The sequence below is a fragment of the Rhinoraja longicauda genome, chromosome 8 (assembly GCF_053455715.1).
Source record: "Rhinoraja longicauda isolate Sanriku21f chromosome 8, sRhiLon1.1, whole genome shotgun sequence".
Taxonomy (NCBI): Eukaryota; Metazoa; Chordata; class Chondrichthyes; order Rajiformes; family Arhynchobatidae; genus Rhinoraja; species Rhinoraja longicauda.
Genome location: NC_135960.1, coordinates 11240499 through 11260411, shown reverse-complemented (window position 1 = coordinate 11260411; position 19913 = coordinate 11240499). Strand labels below are relative to the sequence as shown.

Sequence of the window (19913 nt, the reverse complement as noted above, 5' to 3'; positions counted from 1 at the left end):
TGTTCTCACCTCCAGCCCTCACACCTCCATCTTTCAGTCTGAAGAAGAGTTCCAACCCGAAACGTTACCTATTCCTTTTCTCCAGAGATGCTGCCTGACCTCCTGAGTTACTCCAGCATTTTGTACGTCTCCATAAATTTATATTGGCAAAGCCTAAACATAGAATGTAATCCCCTGGCCTTAAAGGCTGAAAAGATTGGTGCGAACGTAAACTGATATACTGATTCAGCACCTTTGAGGAGCACGAATTACTGAGCATCCTTTGAGGAGCACGAATCCCCAACATATTGGAATTGCGCAGTAGGCATCAACTCGAGGTTTCTCGACAAATGCAGCCTGGCCGGCTAAGCATTTCTGTAATTTTGTTTTTGTTCCCAGATTTCCCGCACTTAGATTTTGCTTCCGTCCAATGTAAATGTTGTTTAACTCAGAATGACCTTAACCAGTTTTAATCAATGGTAAATTGTCGTCAGTATTTAAAGTCTCAATAGTCAGCAACCAGCAGCAATTGTGCCTAAAACCAACAATGTAAATTGAAAACAAAAAAGTAATAATGTAAAAAGATCTGAAGAAGGGTCTCGACCCAAAAAGTCACCCATTTCCTTCTCTTCTGTCTGCCTGTCTGTCTGTCAGCCTGTCATGCTGAGTTACTCCAGCATTTTGTGTCTATCTTCGATTTAAACCAGCATCTGCAGTTCCTTCCCACACAATGCAAATTGTTCAGCATCCACGGCACAAAAAGATTATTTGGTCAACACCCTGTACACAATGTTGATATTTCACAATCCCACTACCTCTTCCTAACCTCTTTCCAGTATTTATTTCCCAAATACAACAATCCTAAAACTTTGGTAAAGCTTAGTTCATCAGAAAATAAAGGAAATATGAGAATAGCAAGCAAAAGGCCAGAACACCAGTACAGTTTGAGTTCTACCTGACATCCAGATGCTATAAAATTATCAAGAACTGCTGTAATTATTTCTCTTAAAGGGGCACTTTTATCTGCAAAAGTCAAGATAATTACTGCCCAACTGGTTGTAATGTAAAAACAGGCTAATGTTAACAGGTTAACCTGTTTTATGTATTACTGTACTCAATGCACTCGATTAAAAACATGGTTTTAATTTCAGATTTCCTAATTCCGAATTAAATTCTTCTCCCTGCAATGGAATTTTATTCCATAAAATTTATGCGCAACTTTATACACTTCAAAATACTAGATGTTGGTCACAACTACATGGACAGCAGTTTGATGAAATAACACTTCTCACGTTACTCTGAAATAGGCAACATCTGATCTACATTTTTATGGCAACGGACTACCTACTTGTTAATTTCCAATCAAAAAACCTCCCTCGTCTATCACTTGCCAGGCTCAAAAGTCAAAGTTTTAAAAAGTCAAAAGTCAACTTTATTGTCAATTTTCAGTTAGTTTACACAAACAGAAGATCGAAATACCGTTTCCCACAATCCCGAGGAATAAAGTGCATTAAATTAAGTTAAAATTAAAAAGGCACAGCAAACAACAGTCAATATATACAGTTTAATAAAATATAGTCACTTCAATGAAAAAAAGATGAAGATGAATATATTACAATAAAAAATAATGAACAGTAGTGCAAAGCCTGTCCATAGCAGCATTAAAAAAAAAGTGTCTGGTGCTGGATGTGCGTGTGTGTGGGGTGTTAAAGTCCAGGTCCAATGGGAGCAGGGGAGAGAGGAGGGAGGGAGGGGAGAGAGTTCAGCATCCTGACAGCCTGGTGGAAAAAACTGTTCTTTAGTCGGATGGTGCTCGACCTCAGGCTGCGAAACTTTCTCCCTGAAGGCAGGAGGGTGAAGAGGCTGTTGGAGGGGTGGGAGGGGTCACCCACAATGCTCAATGCTTTGCGGGTGAGGCGGGTGGTGTAAAGGACCAGGAGTGTTGGGAGTGAGGCGCCAGTGATCCTCTCAGCAGTGTTCACTATGCGCTGCAGGGTCTTGCGGCTGGAGGCTGTGCAGCTTCCGAACCACACAGTGATGCAGCTGCTGAGGATGCTCTCGATGGCGCCTCGGTAAAAAGTGTACATGATGGGTGTGGGGGGGCCTTGTCCCCACCTCTCTTCCAGCTTTTCCCTTCTACCACAGTCTGAGTCGTCTTGACCCAAAACATCACCTATCCCATTCTCTAGATTTGCTGCTGACCTGCTGGGCGACTCCGGCAGTTTGTGTCTGCAGTTCCTCGTGTCTCGATTAACTTCCTGCTCTTTCTTTAGTGTATTTGAAAGATTGTACAATACGATACGATAAACTTTATTCATCCCCCGGAGGGAAATTAGTCTGCCAACAGTCACAACACACAACAAGGTACACAAAAACTTGAAATTAAAAGTGCTCCTTTCTCAAAACTATGTTATATGTGGTCTCTGAACCTTTAAAGTCTTGGGTTTATTTAGTTCTAAGAATAAATGGATGTGCAGAAAATAAAAAAAAGATTTTAAAAGCAGAACATCGAACAGTACAGAAGATAGACATAAAAAGCTGGAGTAACTCAGCGGGACAGGCAGTATCTCTGGAGAGAATGGGTGACATTTCGGGTCGAGACCCTTTTTCAGACATCTTCAGACCCGTCTTGAACCGGAAACGTCACCCATTCCTTCTCTCCAGAGATGCTGCCTGTCCCGCTGAGAAGACATTCTTGCTATTGAGGGAGGGCAGCGTAGGCTAACCAGGTTGATTCCCGGGATGGCGGGACTGACATGTGATGAAAGAATGGGTCGACTGGGCTTGTATTCACTGGAATTTAGAAGGATAAGAGGGGATCATTTAGAAACATATAAAATTCTTAAGGGGTTGGACAGGCTAGATGCAGGAAAAATGTTCCCGATATTGGGGGAGTTCAGAACCAGGGGTCACAGTTTAAGAATAAGGGGTAGGCCATTTAGGACTGAGATGAGGAAACACTTTTTCACCCAGAGAGTTGTGAATCTGTGGCATTCTCTGCCACAGAAGGCACTGGAGGCCAATTCATTGGATGTTTAAGAGTTAGATTTAGCTCTTAAGGCTAATGGAATCAAGGGATATGGGGAAAAAGAGGGAATGGGGTACTGACTTTGGATGATCAGCCATGATCAGCCATGATCATGCTGGCTCGAAGGGTCGAATGGCTGACTCCTGCACCTAGTTTCTATGTTTCTATCCGCAGATGCTCGCTACGTAGAACAGTACAGCACAGGAACTAGCCTTTCAGTCTACATGTATGCCAAATATAGAGCAAAGACCAACTCTTATCTGCCTGCATATAATCCATATCCCTCCATTCCCTGCATATCTATGTGCCTATCCAACAATCTCTTAAATGCCACTGTAATCTCTGCCTCCACCACCAAACCCAGCAGCCGATTCCAGGCACTCACCACCCTCTGTACCCCCCCCCCCCCCCCCCCACACATTTCCTTTAAACATTGCCCATTTCACTTTCAAGCTATGCCTTCTCGTATTTGCTATTTCCATCCTAAGGTATCCCCCTCAACCTCCGATGTTGCAGAGAAAAAATAACGTCTTTTCCAATCTCTCCTTGTAGCAAATGGCCCCTAAATCAGGCATCTTTTTGGTAAACCTCTCCTGCACTCACTCTAAGGCTCCACATCCTGGTTTGGGGTGATCAAAAATGCACACAATATTCCAAATACAGCTGAACCAAAGTCCTACTAGGCTGTTTCATGACTTATTCACTCTTCTACTCAATGCATCGATCAATGAAGGCAAGCATGACATATGCCTTTTTACCATGATGCTGAAATTTATCTGGGGAAGCAGTCTTTCATATAATTTCCTGTTTGACAGTTCTTCAGATATTCTAAAGACTAAAAATACAACACTTCAAGATATTTTAAGAATTCAGTTAATATTCCACTTTTAAGATAATGCTATCTAGTGACTCAGAAGTGCTTCATATTCACTTGCCTCTATTCTTTAAGCCACTGCCATGCAAGAGTAACAATTTCCCCTCCACACAAACTATCAACACATAACAGAACTGCAGAGCTGAAAAAAATACACCATTTACACTGATGACACCAAATTTAATTTTACTGCCAATGTATTCTGATTGCTAAATAATGTCTGAAGTACATCACCATGAGAAAAATATCATGCAAATAAATGGTCTTTCAATAAAGTTCATAATAACGATCCCTTGCTTAAGCTATTGCCTAAACTTTATCCCTCAAAGTATATTCAAATAGTTCAACCAACTAACCAACTGTTTTCACCTTATTTAAATAATGTGTATTAATAACCTCTGTCATCGTGCCAGCAGCCAAAATTGTCTGGAAAATTAAGTCTTTGCCTGTACAATTTAATGATTTGCTTCAATTAAGAGCCTTTTACTTAATTTATCCATTTGAAAGAATTTGCAAGTCATCTCCAAGTCTACCATTTGCAGTACTTTACATTCTCCCTCGATAATATGAATGATTGTGTCATTCCTCTTTTAAGACACCAGACATATGCAGTACCCTGTTCTCCATCCCTTCAAACATTAACAAAACATCCAAGGATTTCCAACAAGATAAAACATTAGCCATATTGTAATAATGAAGCAGGTGTAAGGGTTCTAATAGCCTGTTCCTGCTTCCACTTCTTATACTCTTTATGCTTAATCTTTTTAAACACCACCTCTAGCATTCCAATTTCCTATTTAATTCCACCATTGCTTGTTCTATAGTCCTCTTGGCTTTCTGCAATGTTGATGCGATAGAGATTACAAGGTGACCTTTTTAGATTTAAAACAAGGCATTTTCAGTGTAACAATTCACATCAGGTGGTTAAAAACTCCTTTAAACAAATTCAAATAACACCAATACTAATAGAACCATGTGAAAATAATGATCTAAGCAATGATAATTTTATTATACGTATTAAATATATAATTTGTGTGTCTATCTTCGGTTTAAACTAGCATCTACAGTTCTTTCCTACACTCTGCATAGTACAGGTCCACCACCAATTTTCCGACAACCCTTGGTTCCAGAGTCTTACTGGATTATTTGTTTTGCCAGACCAGAGATCACAGCCTCCGAGAGGAATCAAACGGTGCAGACTGGACCGCCTAGGGGCCGAGATACCGGCCTGCAAAGTCGGCCTCGGAAGGCGGTTACAGGAACAGATCTGCCGACTCCGGCTGGCGTTCAAGAGCCCCGTCCGCAGGGGGGCAAATTCGAACCGCAGATCAGCTGGGATAGTCCCGATTGGCCGACTGACCCAGATTTGAGGGGAAGGGGGTTTCATGTGCGCTCTTGAAACTTTGTCCAGATTAATGGAGGTGTCGGACCACCAGTTGCCGAAACAAAAAGGTGGTGGACCTGTACAGGATGCACAAGGCATTGTAACTGCACAGTACATAGAGCATGCATCAGCTGGTTAGTCGCTGCCTAGTGTTCGTTGCAAGTACTCATGATAGTGTGCAGTCTGCAGTCCTTTCATCCCTTCCTCAATGATAATTTACCCATCGAGTGCCCAGAGCATTGCAATTCATCACAAGCCTTTTAAACCAGTGCGAACTACAAAGCAATACACAAGCGGAGCCAAAATTGTTTCTTATTTAATGGGGCATAAAACACTCGCTGTTAAAATCTAATTTTAAATTCTTGCATAAAATATTTTAAATTAAAACAATGCGCAAAGGTTACTTACCAATTCTCTTCTCAGCTGAATGAAGAACTGTTTGCATTTAAATGATATTTTTACAATCTTCAACCTGTGTAAAAGGAATAACAGTAATAACAGTAATTATCAAATATTTTAATGGGAGCATCATTAAAATGTTGGAAAGAAAAACTTGTACACAACATCTTTCACATAATAACCTCAAGATATTCCAAATGATTTCTTCAACTAAATAACTAAATGTTGTCGACCCATGTAATGTATGAAATCTGGAAGACAATTTGCAATGACTTTCATACTAAAGACATTGGGGGTGTACTGCTGCTTTTAAAGGAGGTATGGGATTTTTCACATCAATGCCATAGGGTAGATAAGACCTTGAGCTCACCTGACAGTTTAGCATCATCCTAGGATTGCAATGTAGTATCAACCAAGATACTCAATGCAATCCTACCACCTCCTGAATCAGATGACAATGTCAGCAAGTCAGTTGACCTGTTGGATTAACTTTCTTTTGGAAACTTTTCTTAAACAAACCTGTAATTAGGATGGAAATTACTGAAGGGAGAAAGCAATTGAACCTGCATTATAATCATCAAAAAGCTCTGGTTCGAATATTGACCTGTTCCTTTTACAAATTAGTAATTCAGCACAGTTTCATCCAGATATAATCATGAGGACTACCTTTGGTTTCCTCTTTAAAATGGATATAATTGCCATTATTTGCAATACACTAAGGGAAACTAAGATTTTTCTTGCTTTAAGCACTTCCACTTCAGTCAAGGGACAGATCAGAATTCTTCCCATTTATCACTATGATGTAGCTGGCAGTGTCACAGTCCCTTTGCTGTTGGCTGTGTACGCAGCACAACTCCATGTGTTAATGGAATACTGGTAAGCCTAGAGATCTGTGGCAATAAAAGTGAAAATTTAGAGAAGACTCATATAAAGGGTAGATATTCATAGCCAGTGTTTGTGTACTGAACTGCTAAGAATAAAAACTTGGTTAATTATGTGCACTTTGCACAGTGATGCAGTTAATGGTAAAAGGGCACACTCGAGATGAATATTTGGCTGGTAATGTGGAGGAGTTTGGAAGGAGTGGACGAATCCTTGAACAGAGTTACACTGTATCTGACTACACATAATTTGAATTACACTTACGAAGGTAGTTATTGTTTGTAACCAAAACCTGAAACTAATGCCAATTACCTCACATCGGTTTAAATAAATACAAGTGGGCACAAAGATTGAAAAGGGTGTGGTACAAAGATTTCTATGATCAGAAAATTATGACACCAAACAACCATTTAGCCTATTATGCCTGGAGCAATCAAAAATGTTATTACCAAACCTAATTTCACATTTCATCACTTAGTCCTGTCATGGTTTTTCAAGTACACATGTAATTACTTTTTCATAGCTTCTGACATTTTCAGTCTGAGCTTTTTCTCATCTCTGGTCTAAAGCTTCTACCAATTACTTTATATCTATGCTCCTCAATTTTTAAAACCTGTTAAAGTGAATAAAATCTTCATTTTGCATATGATTAGACCACTTGTTATAGATAATATAGTGGATAATTTGTCATGTCATCAACATTAATGCAGTGAATTACCAATTCTTATTTTCCCTCAAGTTTAAAATATCCAAAATCATCTTTGGTGTGTTAATGGTTCTAACTGATGGCTATTAAATATATTAAGATTAGTCTCTCCCTCTAACTACATTTCAGCGTGTGGCTCCATGCGGTTCTGAACATCTATCCACTGCATGTTATGCTGCCCTAATAAGTCACTTAATTTTTAAAGCTTTATATATATTTTATTTGAATTATTTTGCTTAATTTATGCACAGATCTTTTTATAGAGCAGATTTAAAAAATATCATTCTAGTTTAATTTTACAAGCAGCAAGAGTGTAAATGGAGGCAACTCGTTATATGTCTCTTTTCTTGTCACCTTCTCCATTGACAACCAATTCATCTTTTCTAGTGCCAAAGCCACCTTCAATCACATTACTTTGTCAAAGCCATGGCTATTTTGCTTCCAAGCTTCGGCTAGAAATCTTATTGAACACCCAAGGAAAATCCATATCCTGATCTACTGAATAGTGCTAATTTTTCAACTTTATGGCTCATGAAAATTAACTCTTCATTGATCAAGAAACAATCTTCATAATAAGCAGGCAAGGCAAATTCTAAACTGTTAACTCTAGAATATTAATAATGTACAACTTGCTATTTTTAGGAATGGAGGAAGTACACTGACAACATAATTCAAGCATTCTAGGATACTCCTTCCTCCAACCCAAGAAGAACAATGAATTTTCCAACTTCAGGTAACCCTAACCTCCTGCGTTTTCCTCATCGTTTCCTTCCAATCCACCTCCGGCCCTCCCATTTTTGTTCCCTTTCTCTTATGCCAACCTATAATATAAGGGTTAGAACTGGCTTTTCAGCCAAAATAGAGTTGACTGCTATCAGCACTCAGCGTAAGCGGGTTCACTTAGAAAACCAATAGGGTCTTAGGAAAATAATTTTGTTCATGTGAAAGGAATTTGTTCATGAGGCCGCAGTTCATGCAGTCCCAAGGGCATATAGTAGTAAGACAAGACACATCCAAGGTGTAGCTTGACCTAATATTTCCCATTGTCATGACTAAGGAGGATGCCTAGTTTTAAAAATATAGTTGACTTTTGTTTAAATATTAAGGAAGCAGCATGGGCTTATTAAGTAAAAGAGTATGGTACGAGTGAGCTTATGGGACTTCACGTTGGACTGGGATCCAGAAATGTGCCAGGATCCTCAAGTTCTCCAAACCGGCCATCGCAAGGCAGAGTCCCTAATGGGCAGAAGGCCACAACGTATTGCCACCAGCAGCCACTCGTATCAGTGAAGATTGACGAGCAGTAGGATGTGAGATTTGATGCTTTATTAATATTTTCCTGTATTTTACTATAATAAATAGTGCTTGTAGCCTTAAAATGTTATTTCTCCAATCATTGATCCAAATCCTCAAAAACCTGTTTATATCATTACATTTTTGGAGTAAGCAGTGTTCAGTGAAAACATGGACAAAGAAGATTGGAGAGCCAAAACCAGAGACCCTTTCTGGGGTTCCAGGGTGAACGGAAAATTCTGAAGGGCATGGTAGTTTGGCTAATGTATTAAGTAAATGGCAACCAACTATGTATTGGGAGAGAGCGTTGAAAAATAAACCAGAAAAGCTTGAGTACTTGATTATTATGTTTGGAGGGAACAGGCTTCACCAAAAAGTAGTGTAAGAAAATAACTGCAGATGCTGGTACAAATCGAAGGTATTTATTCACAAAATGCTGGAGTAACTCAGCAGTCTGAAGAAGGGTGGGCGGCACGTCTGGGCGGCACGGTAGCGCAGCGGTAGAGTTGCTGCTTTACAGCGAATGCAGCGCCGGAGACACAGGTTCGATCCTGACTACGGGTGCTGCACTGTAAGGAGTTTGTACGTTCTCCCCGTGACCTGCGTGGGTTTTCTCCGAGATCTTCGGTTTCCTCCCACACTCCAAAGACGTACAGGTATGTAGGTTAATTGGCTGGGTAAATGTAAAAATTGTCCCTAGTGGGTGTAGGATAATGTTAATGTACGGGGATCACTGGGCGGCACGGACTTGGAGGGCCGAAAAGGCCTGTTTCCGGCTGTATATACATGATATGATGATATGAAGGGTCTCGACCCAAAACGTCACCCATTCCTTCTCTCCCGAGATGCTGCCTGACCTGCTGAGTTACTCCAGCATTTTGTGAATAAATATCACCAAAAAGTAGGATCGATACTTGTTACTGCACAAAGGCAGCAGTGTCACGATCAAAAACTTAAAACTGAAAGATTAAAAAGTGTTAGCAATTCAGGAAGAATACTTGAAGTGTTCTTTCTCCAATCATTTATTTGAATCCTCAAAAATCAGCCTGTATCAATACACCCGCTCCAGCTCACCACTCACTTTTGTCATCCTGCAGCTTCAAGAAGAGTTCTTAACTGTGCTGTTGCGGGCTCTTCAAAGGACCTTTCTTATGTCAAGGATGAATTTCTGATCTTCCAATCTATTTCATCAAAACCTTTTTATTTGTAATCTGCACATTCTGTGTAGCTGCAACACAATATTCTACATTCTCTTTTACACCATCTGATGGACAATATGATTTGCCTGGGTAGCACATAAAACAAACTGTGCCTCAATACACGTGACAATAATAAACCAATACCATATGGGCCATGCCCCCTTTTTGCTGCTACCATCAGGCAGGAGATACAGGAGCCTGGAGTTCAACATCACCAGGTTCAGAAACTTTCCTACACCATCACATTCTTGAACTGGTAACCCTGATTCTACCTCAACAACGGAACATCACAGGCAGCATTTGCACTATCATGGACTTGTTTTCTAATTGTGCATTTATTTATGACAGTGTCCTGTTTATAATCTTTTTTTACTAACATGATTAAATTGTTTTGTGTGTTGTTCGAGTCCGGTGTCCATGGATGCTGCTACAAGCAAGATTTTAATTGTATTGTACCTCATCGTACTTGCGAGTATGAAAATAAACGTAACTTGACCTGAGGTTTAGACACCAGGCAGGAGAATGGACTTGAAGGAAGATCAGATTAGTTACGCTTTATTGACAGAGCAGGTTTGAAGGACAATGACTTCAATATGACACCCTAACATTATTTAATATTAACCTCCACGCTATTTATAAGTCATAAAAGTTCTTAATTTAGAGATACTAACAAATACAATGAACACCAGATATAACACTTGAAACTGAAGCTATTTCAGCCATGAAACATGCAATGGAGAAACATAGGATTTCTTTGTCGCTTTAATAACCGTAAACATTTTAATCCAAAGTTTTGCTGACACACAGCCAAAAAACCTTTTGACAAGATTTGTTTATGACACTTTGGGATTTAATTGAATCTCAAATTTGGTTACATGCTTCAATACTGAAAAAGAATTTCACTGTGACAACTGAGAATTATCAATTTGATTTTGATTCTACTCAATTTGAAATCTGTGCAAATGTTTCGAAATCTTGCCAGGAAAACCTTATTTCAAAGCGTATTTATTATACAAATTATTATTTCAAAATGTATTATATAAAAAGCTTTTTCAAAATCAACATTATTGCACAATTTCTTTCAAGCAGAAAAGTGTTCAAGGGGCTTCAAACTGGCATAAAGGAAATGGACATCAGCCTAAAGAGGAAAGATTATCAAGGACGATCAAAGAACTTGGTCAAAAGGCCATTTTAAGTCTCAAAGAGGCAGAGAGAGCTCTTACCATGGGAAGTAGTTAATTCGTACCCTGCTCTTGTAAATTACAATCCCACTTGACAGCACACCAATCATAATTTCTGTGTTACTTTGATCCTAAAAAGGAGATAATTTCATATCAAACTTAGGTTTATATATGCTGGTAAAGATTGAAGGCATAAATCTACAAACCCAGCCTTCTCAGCATTTACCTCCACATGAAAGATCTTCAATTCCCAAACTTTAAAAAAATCATGAAATTACCAAAATAACCTAAAAGCTAAATCAGTTTGAAATGCAATATTCTTCAGTTGATGAGCCACATAGTCAATTGCTTATTAGAATATTGAAGCTTGCAGAAACCTCCAACTATTTTCTGATAGATTGGATTATTTGATGCTCCATATAACTCAAAAAAAGTTAAACAATAATTTAGTGAACTTCAAGTACATGGTTAAGAAAGCTTATTGATTTCTCTAATTTCAAGTAACCATTGCTTTCCCTCTCTCCATTCCTCCCCCACCCTAGTTCTCTCGTCTAGTTTAATGTTTAATGTTACTGTTTGTATGCCTCGTTGTCACCTTCCCCTCTACCCACAATGAATTATTCTATATGTGTAGGAAGGAACTGCAGATGCTGGTTTACACCAAAGGCAGGCACAAAATGCTGGAGTAACTCAGCGGGACAGGCAGCAACTGTGGAGAGAACGCATGGGTGACGTTTCAGGTCGAGACCCTTCTTCAGATGGTCTCGATCCCAATGAACTATTCTACATTTCCTTGATCATCGTCTGCTTTGATACGGAGTTTTCACAACTTCCCCTTCCATATCTCTAGTTTCCCTCTCTCCTGTCTCGCACTCTGAAGAACGGCCTCGACTCAAAAGTCACATATTCCTTCTCTGCATAGATGCTGCCTGTTCCGTTTAGTTACCCCTCCAGCATTTGTCTATCTTCAGTTTCAACCAGCATCTGCAGTTCCTTCCTACACACCTGACTACTTTAGCTTGATTTAAAGGCTGATCTGCACCTGACCCACACTCACTAAGATCATGGCTGACCGTTCTCGTTTTCTTGTGCTATTGCCATTTCCCTTGATGTGAAAAATTCCATCATTCTTTTCTTTAATATACTCAGTGGCCTCTTGAACTGAAAATTCCAATGATTTATGAACGCTTTAGCTTAATCATGAACCGATGACATCTGATTTTGTGTGACACCTCAGTTATGGATATACCAGCCATTGGGAAACATCTATCCAATTTAAGTTTTCTATTGGATTTATGGCTCACAATCACCTCATTCTTCTAAGCTTTCTTGGAATGGTGTTAAATCTCAGCTTTTGAGTTATCTGAAATTTGGAGTATAAAGGTCATTTTGTGATTTCACTCAACATCTTTATAGAGCATCTGAGGATTTAGAACCGATGCAGAATATTTAAACATTTACTTAAATTCTAACAATGAATGGAAGAAGCAAAGAAGAACTTTATTTTCTGACATCTAACGTAATTTCCAGTTTTAACGTACCAGATTTAAACTTACCCTTGCATAGTGCAATTCAACTCCATAGAGTTCTAAGCTACGGGCTGTGTTTAAGTAATTAAATTCAGATTCTGCTGGAGAGAGTCCTCTGTTTGAAAGAAACAAGCAATTAATAAAGAGAAACAGCATCTAATAAACCAATGCTTTAATCAAAAGAATAAAAAAATCGAGCAGAATTTTCTCGATTTATGTTGCTAACTCACTTATGTTGCTGATGCAATTTTGCTATCTCTTTTTCAAAATCTTGAGGCTGGTTGGAGATGAAAGAATAATCGGCGAGGTAACCTGGCAAGTGCTCTGAATTGTTGGAGTCTCCCAGTTCCGCTTTAGAAGAAAATCAATGGTAAAGTTAGAAAGGTGTAAAGGTGACATCTTTCCTGCTCTAAAAAAACACTAATGTTGAACACATTTTAGATGAAGTATTTTCCTTTAACTTCTCTTTCCCTTCCATAGGCATTAGTCATACAAATTCTCACAGATTTCATCATTGATGGAACATTTACTGTACTGTTTTAATACCAACCAGTTACTAAGTTGAAAACTTCCAGTTTCAATGTTTACCTAATCTTTCTGCATGGAAGACAAAACTCAATTTTTGAGCAAGTTTTAAAGCTTTTATTCTTATAAGGTGGGGATATGTGAACACTCTATTTTAAAAAGCTGGCTCCTGATTTTATATTAATAATCACTATCCAGTCAAATGCAATATAGAATGTTACTTGTGTACCAGAACCCCATTGTTTGTCACATATATTAATGATTTGGATTAGAATGTAGGTGGCATGATTGGCAAGTTTGCGGGCAACACCAAAATTGGTGGTCATAAGGTCATAAGTGATAGGAGCAGAATTAGGCCATTCGGCCCAGCAAGTCTCCCCCACCATTCAATCATGGCTGATCTTTCTCTTCCTCCTAACCCCATTCTCCTGCCTTCTCCCCATAACCCTTGACATCTGTACTGATCAAGAATCTATCTATCTCTGCTTTAAAAATATCCATTGACTTGGTCTCCACAGCAAAGAATTCCACAGGTGTGGGATAAAGTGAGGAAGTTGTCCAACGTTACAAAAGGATCTAGATCAAGCAGGAAAAAGAGCAAAGGAAAGGGAAATGTAATTTAACTCGAACAAATAACAAAATATTGCATCTTGCCAAGTTAAACCACGGCATGGTAAATTACAGGACTCTCGTGATTGTTGTCGAACCTGGGAAAGACCTGGGGGTACCAGTAGATAATTCCCTGAAAGTGGAGCCAAAAGGTCATGAAGGCAGCATATGGAACACTTGCCATCATCAGACAAGGGACTGGATAGAAGAGTTGGGACCTCATATTAAAGCTGTACAAGAATTTGGTGAACAGTACCTAGAGTACTGTTTGCATATATGGTCCCCACACTATAGGAAGGGTGTGATAAAGCTAAAGAGAGTGCTGAATATTTCAGAAATAGTCAAAATGGGGTAATAGAAATTAGACGGAAAAGCAAAATTGCCTTGCAGAAGGAACTATCTGTTAAGCCCATACTTACACTGAACAGAATACGAGGCCAGAAGGGCTGCAATGTTGTATGGACACGGCAACCTGCAACAAAATATAAAGTGATGGAGTTAATCCAAAACCGATATGAATACCTTGACCCATTCCTTCTCTCCAGAGATGCTGTCTGTCCCATTGAGTTACTCCACCATTTTGTGTCTATCTTCGGTTTAAACCAGCATCTGCAGTTCCTTCCTACACATGAATACTTTGACATCTGAACATTTTGGCTGGACAAGGTTCCAACCTAAAGCCCCCGTTTTGAAAGTTATTACTTTTCATACACTATTATGACATTTTTTTCAATTGCCAACCAGTTTGTAATAAATGTGGAAGGTTGTGAAATGTGAAGGAATATGAAATCTCTACTAAAATCCAGCAAGGATCCCAACACCCCACAATACTGTGACTGCTCTATAATGCACCTCCTCTAAATGACGCAATGCAATATTAGTGACCATTTATGGCCAATATTTCTGCCACACAAAAGGATACAAAGTGCTGGAATAACTGAGTGGGTCAGGTAGCATCTTTGGAGAACATGGATAGGTGACGTTTCAGATTATGACCCTTCTTCTGACATTTCTCCAGAGATGCTGCATGACACGCCGCGTTACTCCAGCACTTTGAAGCATGATATTCATGAAGAATGGGCTATTTTGACAAGTGATGTTATTTCCACATGCCATGCTTATTCTGCAATTGACAAAAAATATGAGTAGGTGGTTTGAATTTTTAAAAATTCTGAATAGCTTTTCATTGCCAAAGGTGTAAAATACCTTAGCTTGTGAAGGACATTTTTGGCCAAAGTTTTCCTTTCCTAAAGAGAAAATTATTTCTAGGAAATTGTATAAAAGCTAGTCCATATCTAAATAGACTGATAGATGGATAGGAAGTGTTTAGAGAGACATGGGCCAAATGCAAGCAAATGGGACCAGCACAAAATGCTAGCTTAGTTAACATTTGGTAACAATGCTAACCTGGAGAACATGGATAGATGACATTGCAGGTTGGAACTGTCTGAAGAGTCCCGACCCAAAACTTCACCCATCCACGTTCTCCAGTGATGCTGCCTGATCCACTGAGTTACTCTTGAATTTTGTGAACCAATTTACTAAATTGGGTGAAAGTTAACCAATACCTATAAACTAATACTTGTACTAAACTTGACATGTTTCCAAATAGAATACCAGAATTCAACCACGTCAGGAGTCTATGTTTACAGCACCACCCATGACACAGGATCTTTAAAATAGTTAAAGTACAGACGGATTGTATAGCAGCATGAGGAACAAAAGAGACATTAAATGTTTAGGAGTCATAATTGAAGGTCTTAGGAAAAAATGTGTTTTAATTGATTTTTAAAAGGGAAAGAAGTCGACTTAAAAGGAGATATTAAGAGCTTAGAGACAGTAGGACTAATTGCAAAATTTCATTACCCATGTAGAGTGGAATTTTAAACTGAAAAGTTCTAGCCTGCAGCATCCAGTTACATCGATTGAAAATTCTCTATTGTGTGCCAACCAACAGGATTTATTATTGAAATAACTAACAAAGTTACAGAAATGATACTCACCTTCCACTAAGGATATCCTGTTTAAGTTGTAGGAAATATTGGTACCTGATTAAAAAAAAAACAATCCATATATTATAAAATATAGTGCAAGATACAAAAGTCCTTTCAACATTGCTGATGCTCAATAGTTATCTATATCTTAGGTACAAATATCTATTAGCTAATTTACCTGGGAACTGGTCTTATTAAACTTCACATATCTTCATATGTAAGGTGAACAAAAGTGCACACAATATTGCAGGTACAGGGTCATCAAAGCCCTACACAATTACACCAAGGAGTGTTAGTCTTGTACTCAAATTTTCTCAAGAAGGCTAACATATTGTTTGACCTCTTAATTATTTGTTACATCCGAATGTTGGCTTCCAGTTACTTGGGTACAAGAACTCCCAGATCCCCTTGAGTATCAATACAACCCAATTTCGAAGTATTTTATAAACATTCCACTTTCCTGTTACTTTCCAAGTGTATGTGTACGGATTTGCCCATCTGCCCATTCTCACCCATTCACTTAGCATGACCATATCCTCCTAAATTTCTCTATGTCCTCCACCGTACTACTACCTAAGTTAATAACTTCTAAACTTGGAAATATTAAAAAGTTGAGCTTATACAACTTTGATATACAGAAATAACCCATTCAGCATATTGCAGCTGTACCAATCTTAAAGTGTCACATTCCTATTTTCTCTCCCTGAAGATTTTCTTCTCTTTCAAAACCATTCTGAAATTATTTCAATTGTTTCCACCAGCCATCATTCCACCAGCCATTCAGTGCACAAGTGCAGTAGAAAATTGTTTAAATGATCTTCAAGATAATTATGACAGAAACAAGTCACCAGCACCAGTGTAATTCCTTCATTACATTTTGTCTTACACTTGTAGTTCATCTCCTGGTCACATGGTGGCATAAGCACCAAAACAAAGCACTCTACAAGACCAGATGTGTTTATGAATCAAATGCAAAATCAATTGTTACTGTTAACCAATTGAAAATATCAGTTTAGATCAAAAGGATCATAATTTCTATATTTCTTTGTAATTGTATAACCTGCCTTTGGAAGAAAGTTCACTTTAAGATGACTAACTTCATGGTGCTGATAGAAAATAATGATAAATGAAGGATACAAATATGCATCAGATATTAAGAGCACTTCATATTGTTTTATATACATTGGTTGTCAACTTAGGTCACTTGTGATAACTAATATTATGAGAAGACAATTTCTTGGCTTAAATGTGTTGGACCTCATTACAATAGGGTATGAAATTAAATTTGTAATTGCACACTTGCATTTAAATATCACATTGATTAAAAAAGTGGTAAAGGGTTACCAAATTGAGGAATCTTTGTGCAAATAAAGATATTTGGCCTTCTTGACAACATCCTTATCAAACTCTTAACATGCCTGATAGTTTATCCCCATTTTCTATACAGTGGTCAATTCCTATCATTCAGATTGCCTCCAGGCACAAATAGAAGCCAAATTTACACAATTGAGACTGCAGTAATTCATTGCTGTGACTCAATTTAACTGACCTTGCTTGAAATAACCACATCAAGAAATAAAAATCTTAATTATTTTCAACTTAATCCCTGGTTTCCATCCAGTAAATTTGTACTGCATCCATTCCACATATTTTGAGATGTGATGCCCTAAACCACTTGCAACATACCAGATGGAATTTGACCAGATTTATACATAATTGGAACAGAATTTCAATTCGCAGCACATTCTATTTTTATGTAACTGAATGACTTTGGAAACAGTTAATTACATAATTCCAACACATAAAATTCCAGACCCAGAACAGTTCATTGATGGTGAAAGACATTTACATGCCAAATGTGGATTTGAATCGCTCAAGTTCAAAAAGATTGGCTCCGTACAATGTGAAGTAAACATTGACAATCCATAAAAGTTCCGGGGATATCTATGAATTAATTTATTATAATGAATTAATAATTTTATGCAAGAACACAAACAAGGGGTAAATAGGAAGTTGCAGAAACAAGGAACTGCAGATGTTGGTTCACAAAAAAAACTCTGCGGGCCAGGTAACATATTTGGAGAACACAAAATAGGAAGCTACAAGGCTAAAAGAGTTCAACATTTTTGCTTTCAGTGTAGTCTTGAGGAAAATATTCATTTTACAAAATGTGCCTATATATTCCAGTCCCTTTCACCAGGTGCCCCATCCCTAAAATATACCGAACGGTTGTTGGCTCAAGAACCACAATTTTTATATGAAAATCAAAAATTGCTAAAGTTGGAAAGTCAAACAAAAAACACTGCACACTCAGCAGGATCATCTACATTTGTGGAAAGAGAACCAGAGGTAATATTTCTGAACTCTGAAATGTTACGACTATTTCTCTTTCCAAAAATGCTTCCTCATCCCATTGTTTATAGAATTTACTTTATTTTAATTTTGAGTGACAACTTTATTGCAGTACAAGGGTCATTGTAGGGATTTTAGTCTTTCGGATAAATTGCATAATCAGTGCTTATTTCTTGTGTGGGCTTGTTGATCTGGTACACAAATTAATTGCCACCCACACCTCTGTAACAGTGTAAACTAAAGTATTTGGTTGAGAAACACCTTGGATAACAATGAAAAAGTGAAAACTATCAATGCTTCAAAAAACTCCTATAGGAGCTTAGCAGGTGAAGCAGCACTCGTAAAGGCCAAAGGATGGTCAACATTTCTTGTTGAGTTCTGCATTAGGACTGAGTGCATGGAGGGTAGTTAGTCAGTATGCAAACAGGTGGAACCAGTTAACAATGCTTCCTTTTCATTCTTTGTAAAAAAAACGATTTATGTTTTGACATTTAAAAACAATTTTTTTTTAATGCAACCCGCCCAAATGGAAAATAACAGAATTCGGCCAGTTTCCAACAGTTGCATGATCTGCAAGATCTCATCTGTGTGACTGAAACAACCAACACTGAAATGTCAATGTAAGGAACAAAAATGCAGGCATACAGCATTAAAAAACTGATAAACAATCAACTGATAAACTGGTAAACAATGACAAATAAAAGGGATTGGTAATTGATCATGTATTCAACACTAACATCTTCCACAGTGCCCCCCCCCCCCCCCACCTTAAGAACTTTCTTTACCTTGTGTATTCTTCTTGTAGCTTATTGAGATCAGTTACAAAAAACTTGACTCTAAAATTCAAGTTGTATGGGGATCCTCCTGTAATGAATAGAACAGCATTATACTCAGGAATTACATGGTTGAACCAATTATTTCCAGTAAAAAAATATTGAATGGGTTAACTTACTTTTTAGCTGCTTTCTGATGGATTTATTTGGATCTAACCATCGCTGCAAAACATTTAAGAAAACAACCTGAAATGGGGCAATGCAAAATTTTCCATTAAATTTAATTAGGGAAACTCAGCAGCAAATTGAGTTTGCAGAAAGCAAAGCACAAATTGATTTAATAAAATTACAACATTTGCAAACGTCCAACAATGGCACGACATAAAGTATCTGTGTAACACGAAGAGTGTGCGATTTATTTTAATAGCACAACCATGTGTGAATATAAGTTAGATGACACCTCTAACAGAGTTTGTCTTGCAAACAGTTCACCAGTGGCATGTACAAAAAGAACCTACAAGATCTGAGGGCAGAAACACCAATATTTACCACTATTCCTTTCCCTAAAGTGTTGGAGAAAATGCAAAGGGCATACTGTTGCGAGTTGCATGCAGTTGTTTCAAAATAGAATTCAGTGCAGTAAAATAATTTTTTTAAATTGATATTGAAATATTAATATTTCATAAATTGTTTATAAACTTTTATGATTTTTATAATTTTATAAAATTTCATAAATTAATATTTCATAAATGCATTTTATGAACAGCATGATCTTTTAAGAATTCAGATTTTTTTTGTAGCATGTACTGCAGTTTTACTATAAATAAGCAAGCTCTTACTCCCAATTTGCAATTCTCTAGCCACTTTTCTAAATAAATTAACTTACTTTGCCCTCTGCAAGAAACCTTTAGCTTCCAGTTAGCACTTTTCCCAAGATTACATGGGAAATATAACAAAAGCAGGCTATCATGCCCAACCTATCCACACCAGCGCCAGTGTAAAATGTCCCTTTTAAGCTTTCAATTTTTCTCCTCAAAGATACTAGCAGATTCCCCAACTCTCCCCTTCTCTCCTCAAATAATCTACAACATTCATTTTTTTTACCATGACAGCAAGTTCAAGATCCTCATCACTCTTTGGATTAAAATATATTTTCCAAATCATTTGATGAATCTCTTGGCAAGCAGAAACATTTTCTTTGTGACC

The 19913-nt window shown here is 37.9% G+C and overlaps 1 protein-coding gene across 4 annotated transcripts in view; it reads right to left on the bottom strand.

Moving 5' to 3' along the window:
* Positions 1-19913, bottom strand: part of ptpn4a (protein tyrosine phosphatase non-receptor type 4a) — a 150661-nt gene that overhangs the window by 49634 nt on the left and 81114 nt on the right. For 3 of the 4 annotated variants that reach the window (XM_078403321.1, XM_078403325.1, XM_078403323.1), the window contains 8 exons: positions 18887-18953; positions 18720-18798; positions 15592-15636; positions 14008-14060; positions 12685-12805; positions 12482-12569; positions 10968-11056; positions 5674-5737 (listed from right to left, as the gene is read on the bottom strand). In XM_078403321.1, coding sequence (XP_078259447.1) covers positions 5674-5737; positions 10968-11056; positions 12482-12569; positions 12685-12805; positions 14008-14060; positions 15592-15636; positions 18720-18798; positions 18887-18953 — 606 coding nt within the window. The remainder of the gene's footprint in view (positions 1-5673; positions 5738-10967; positions 11057-12481; positions 12570-12684; positions 12806-14007; positions 14061-15591; positions 15637-18719; positions 18799-18886; positions 18954-19913) is intronic. The other variant, XM_078403322.1, reaches the window with a different exon arrangement.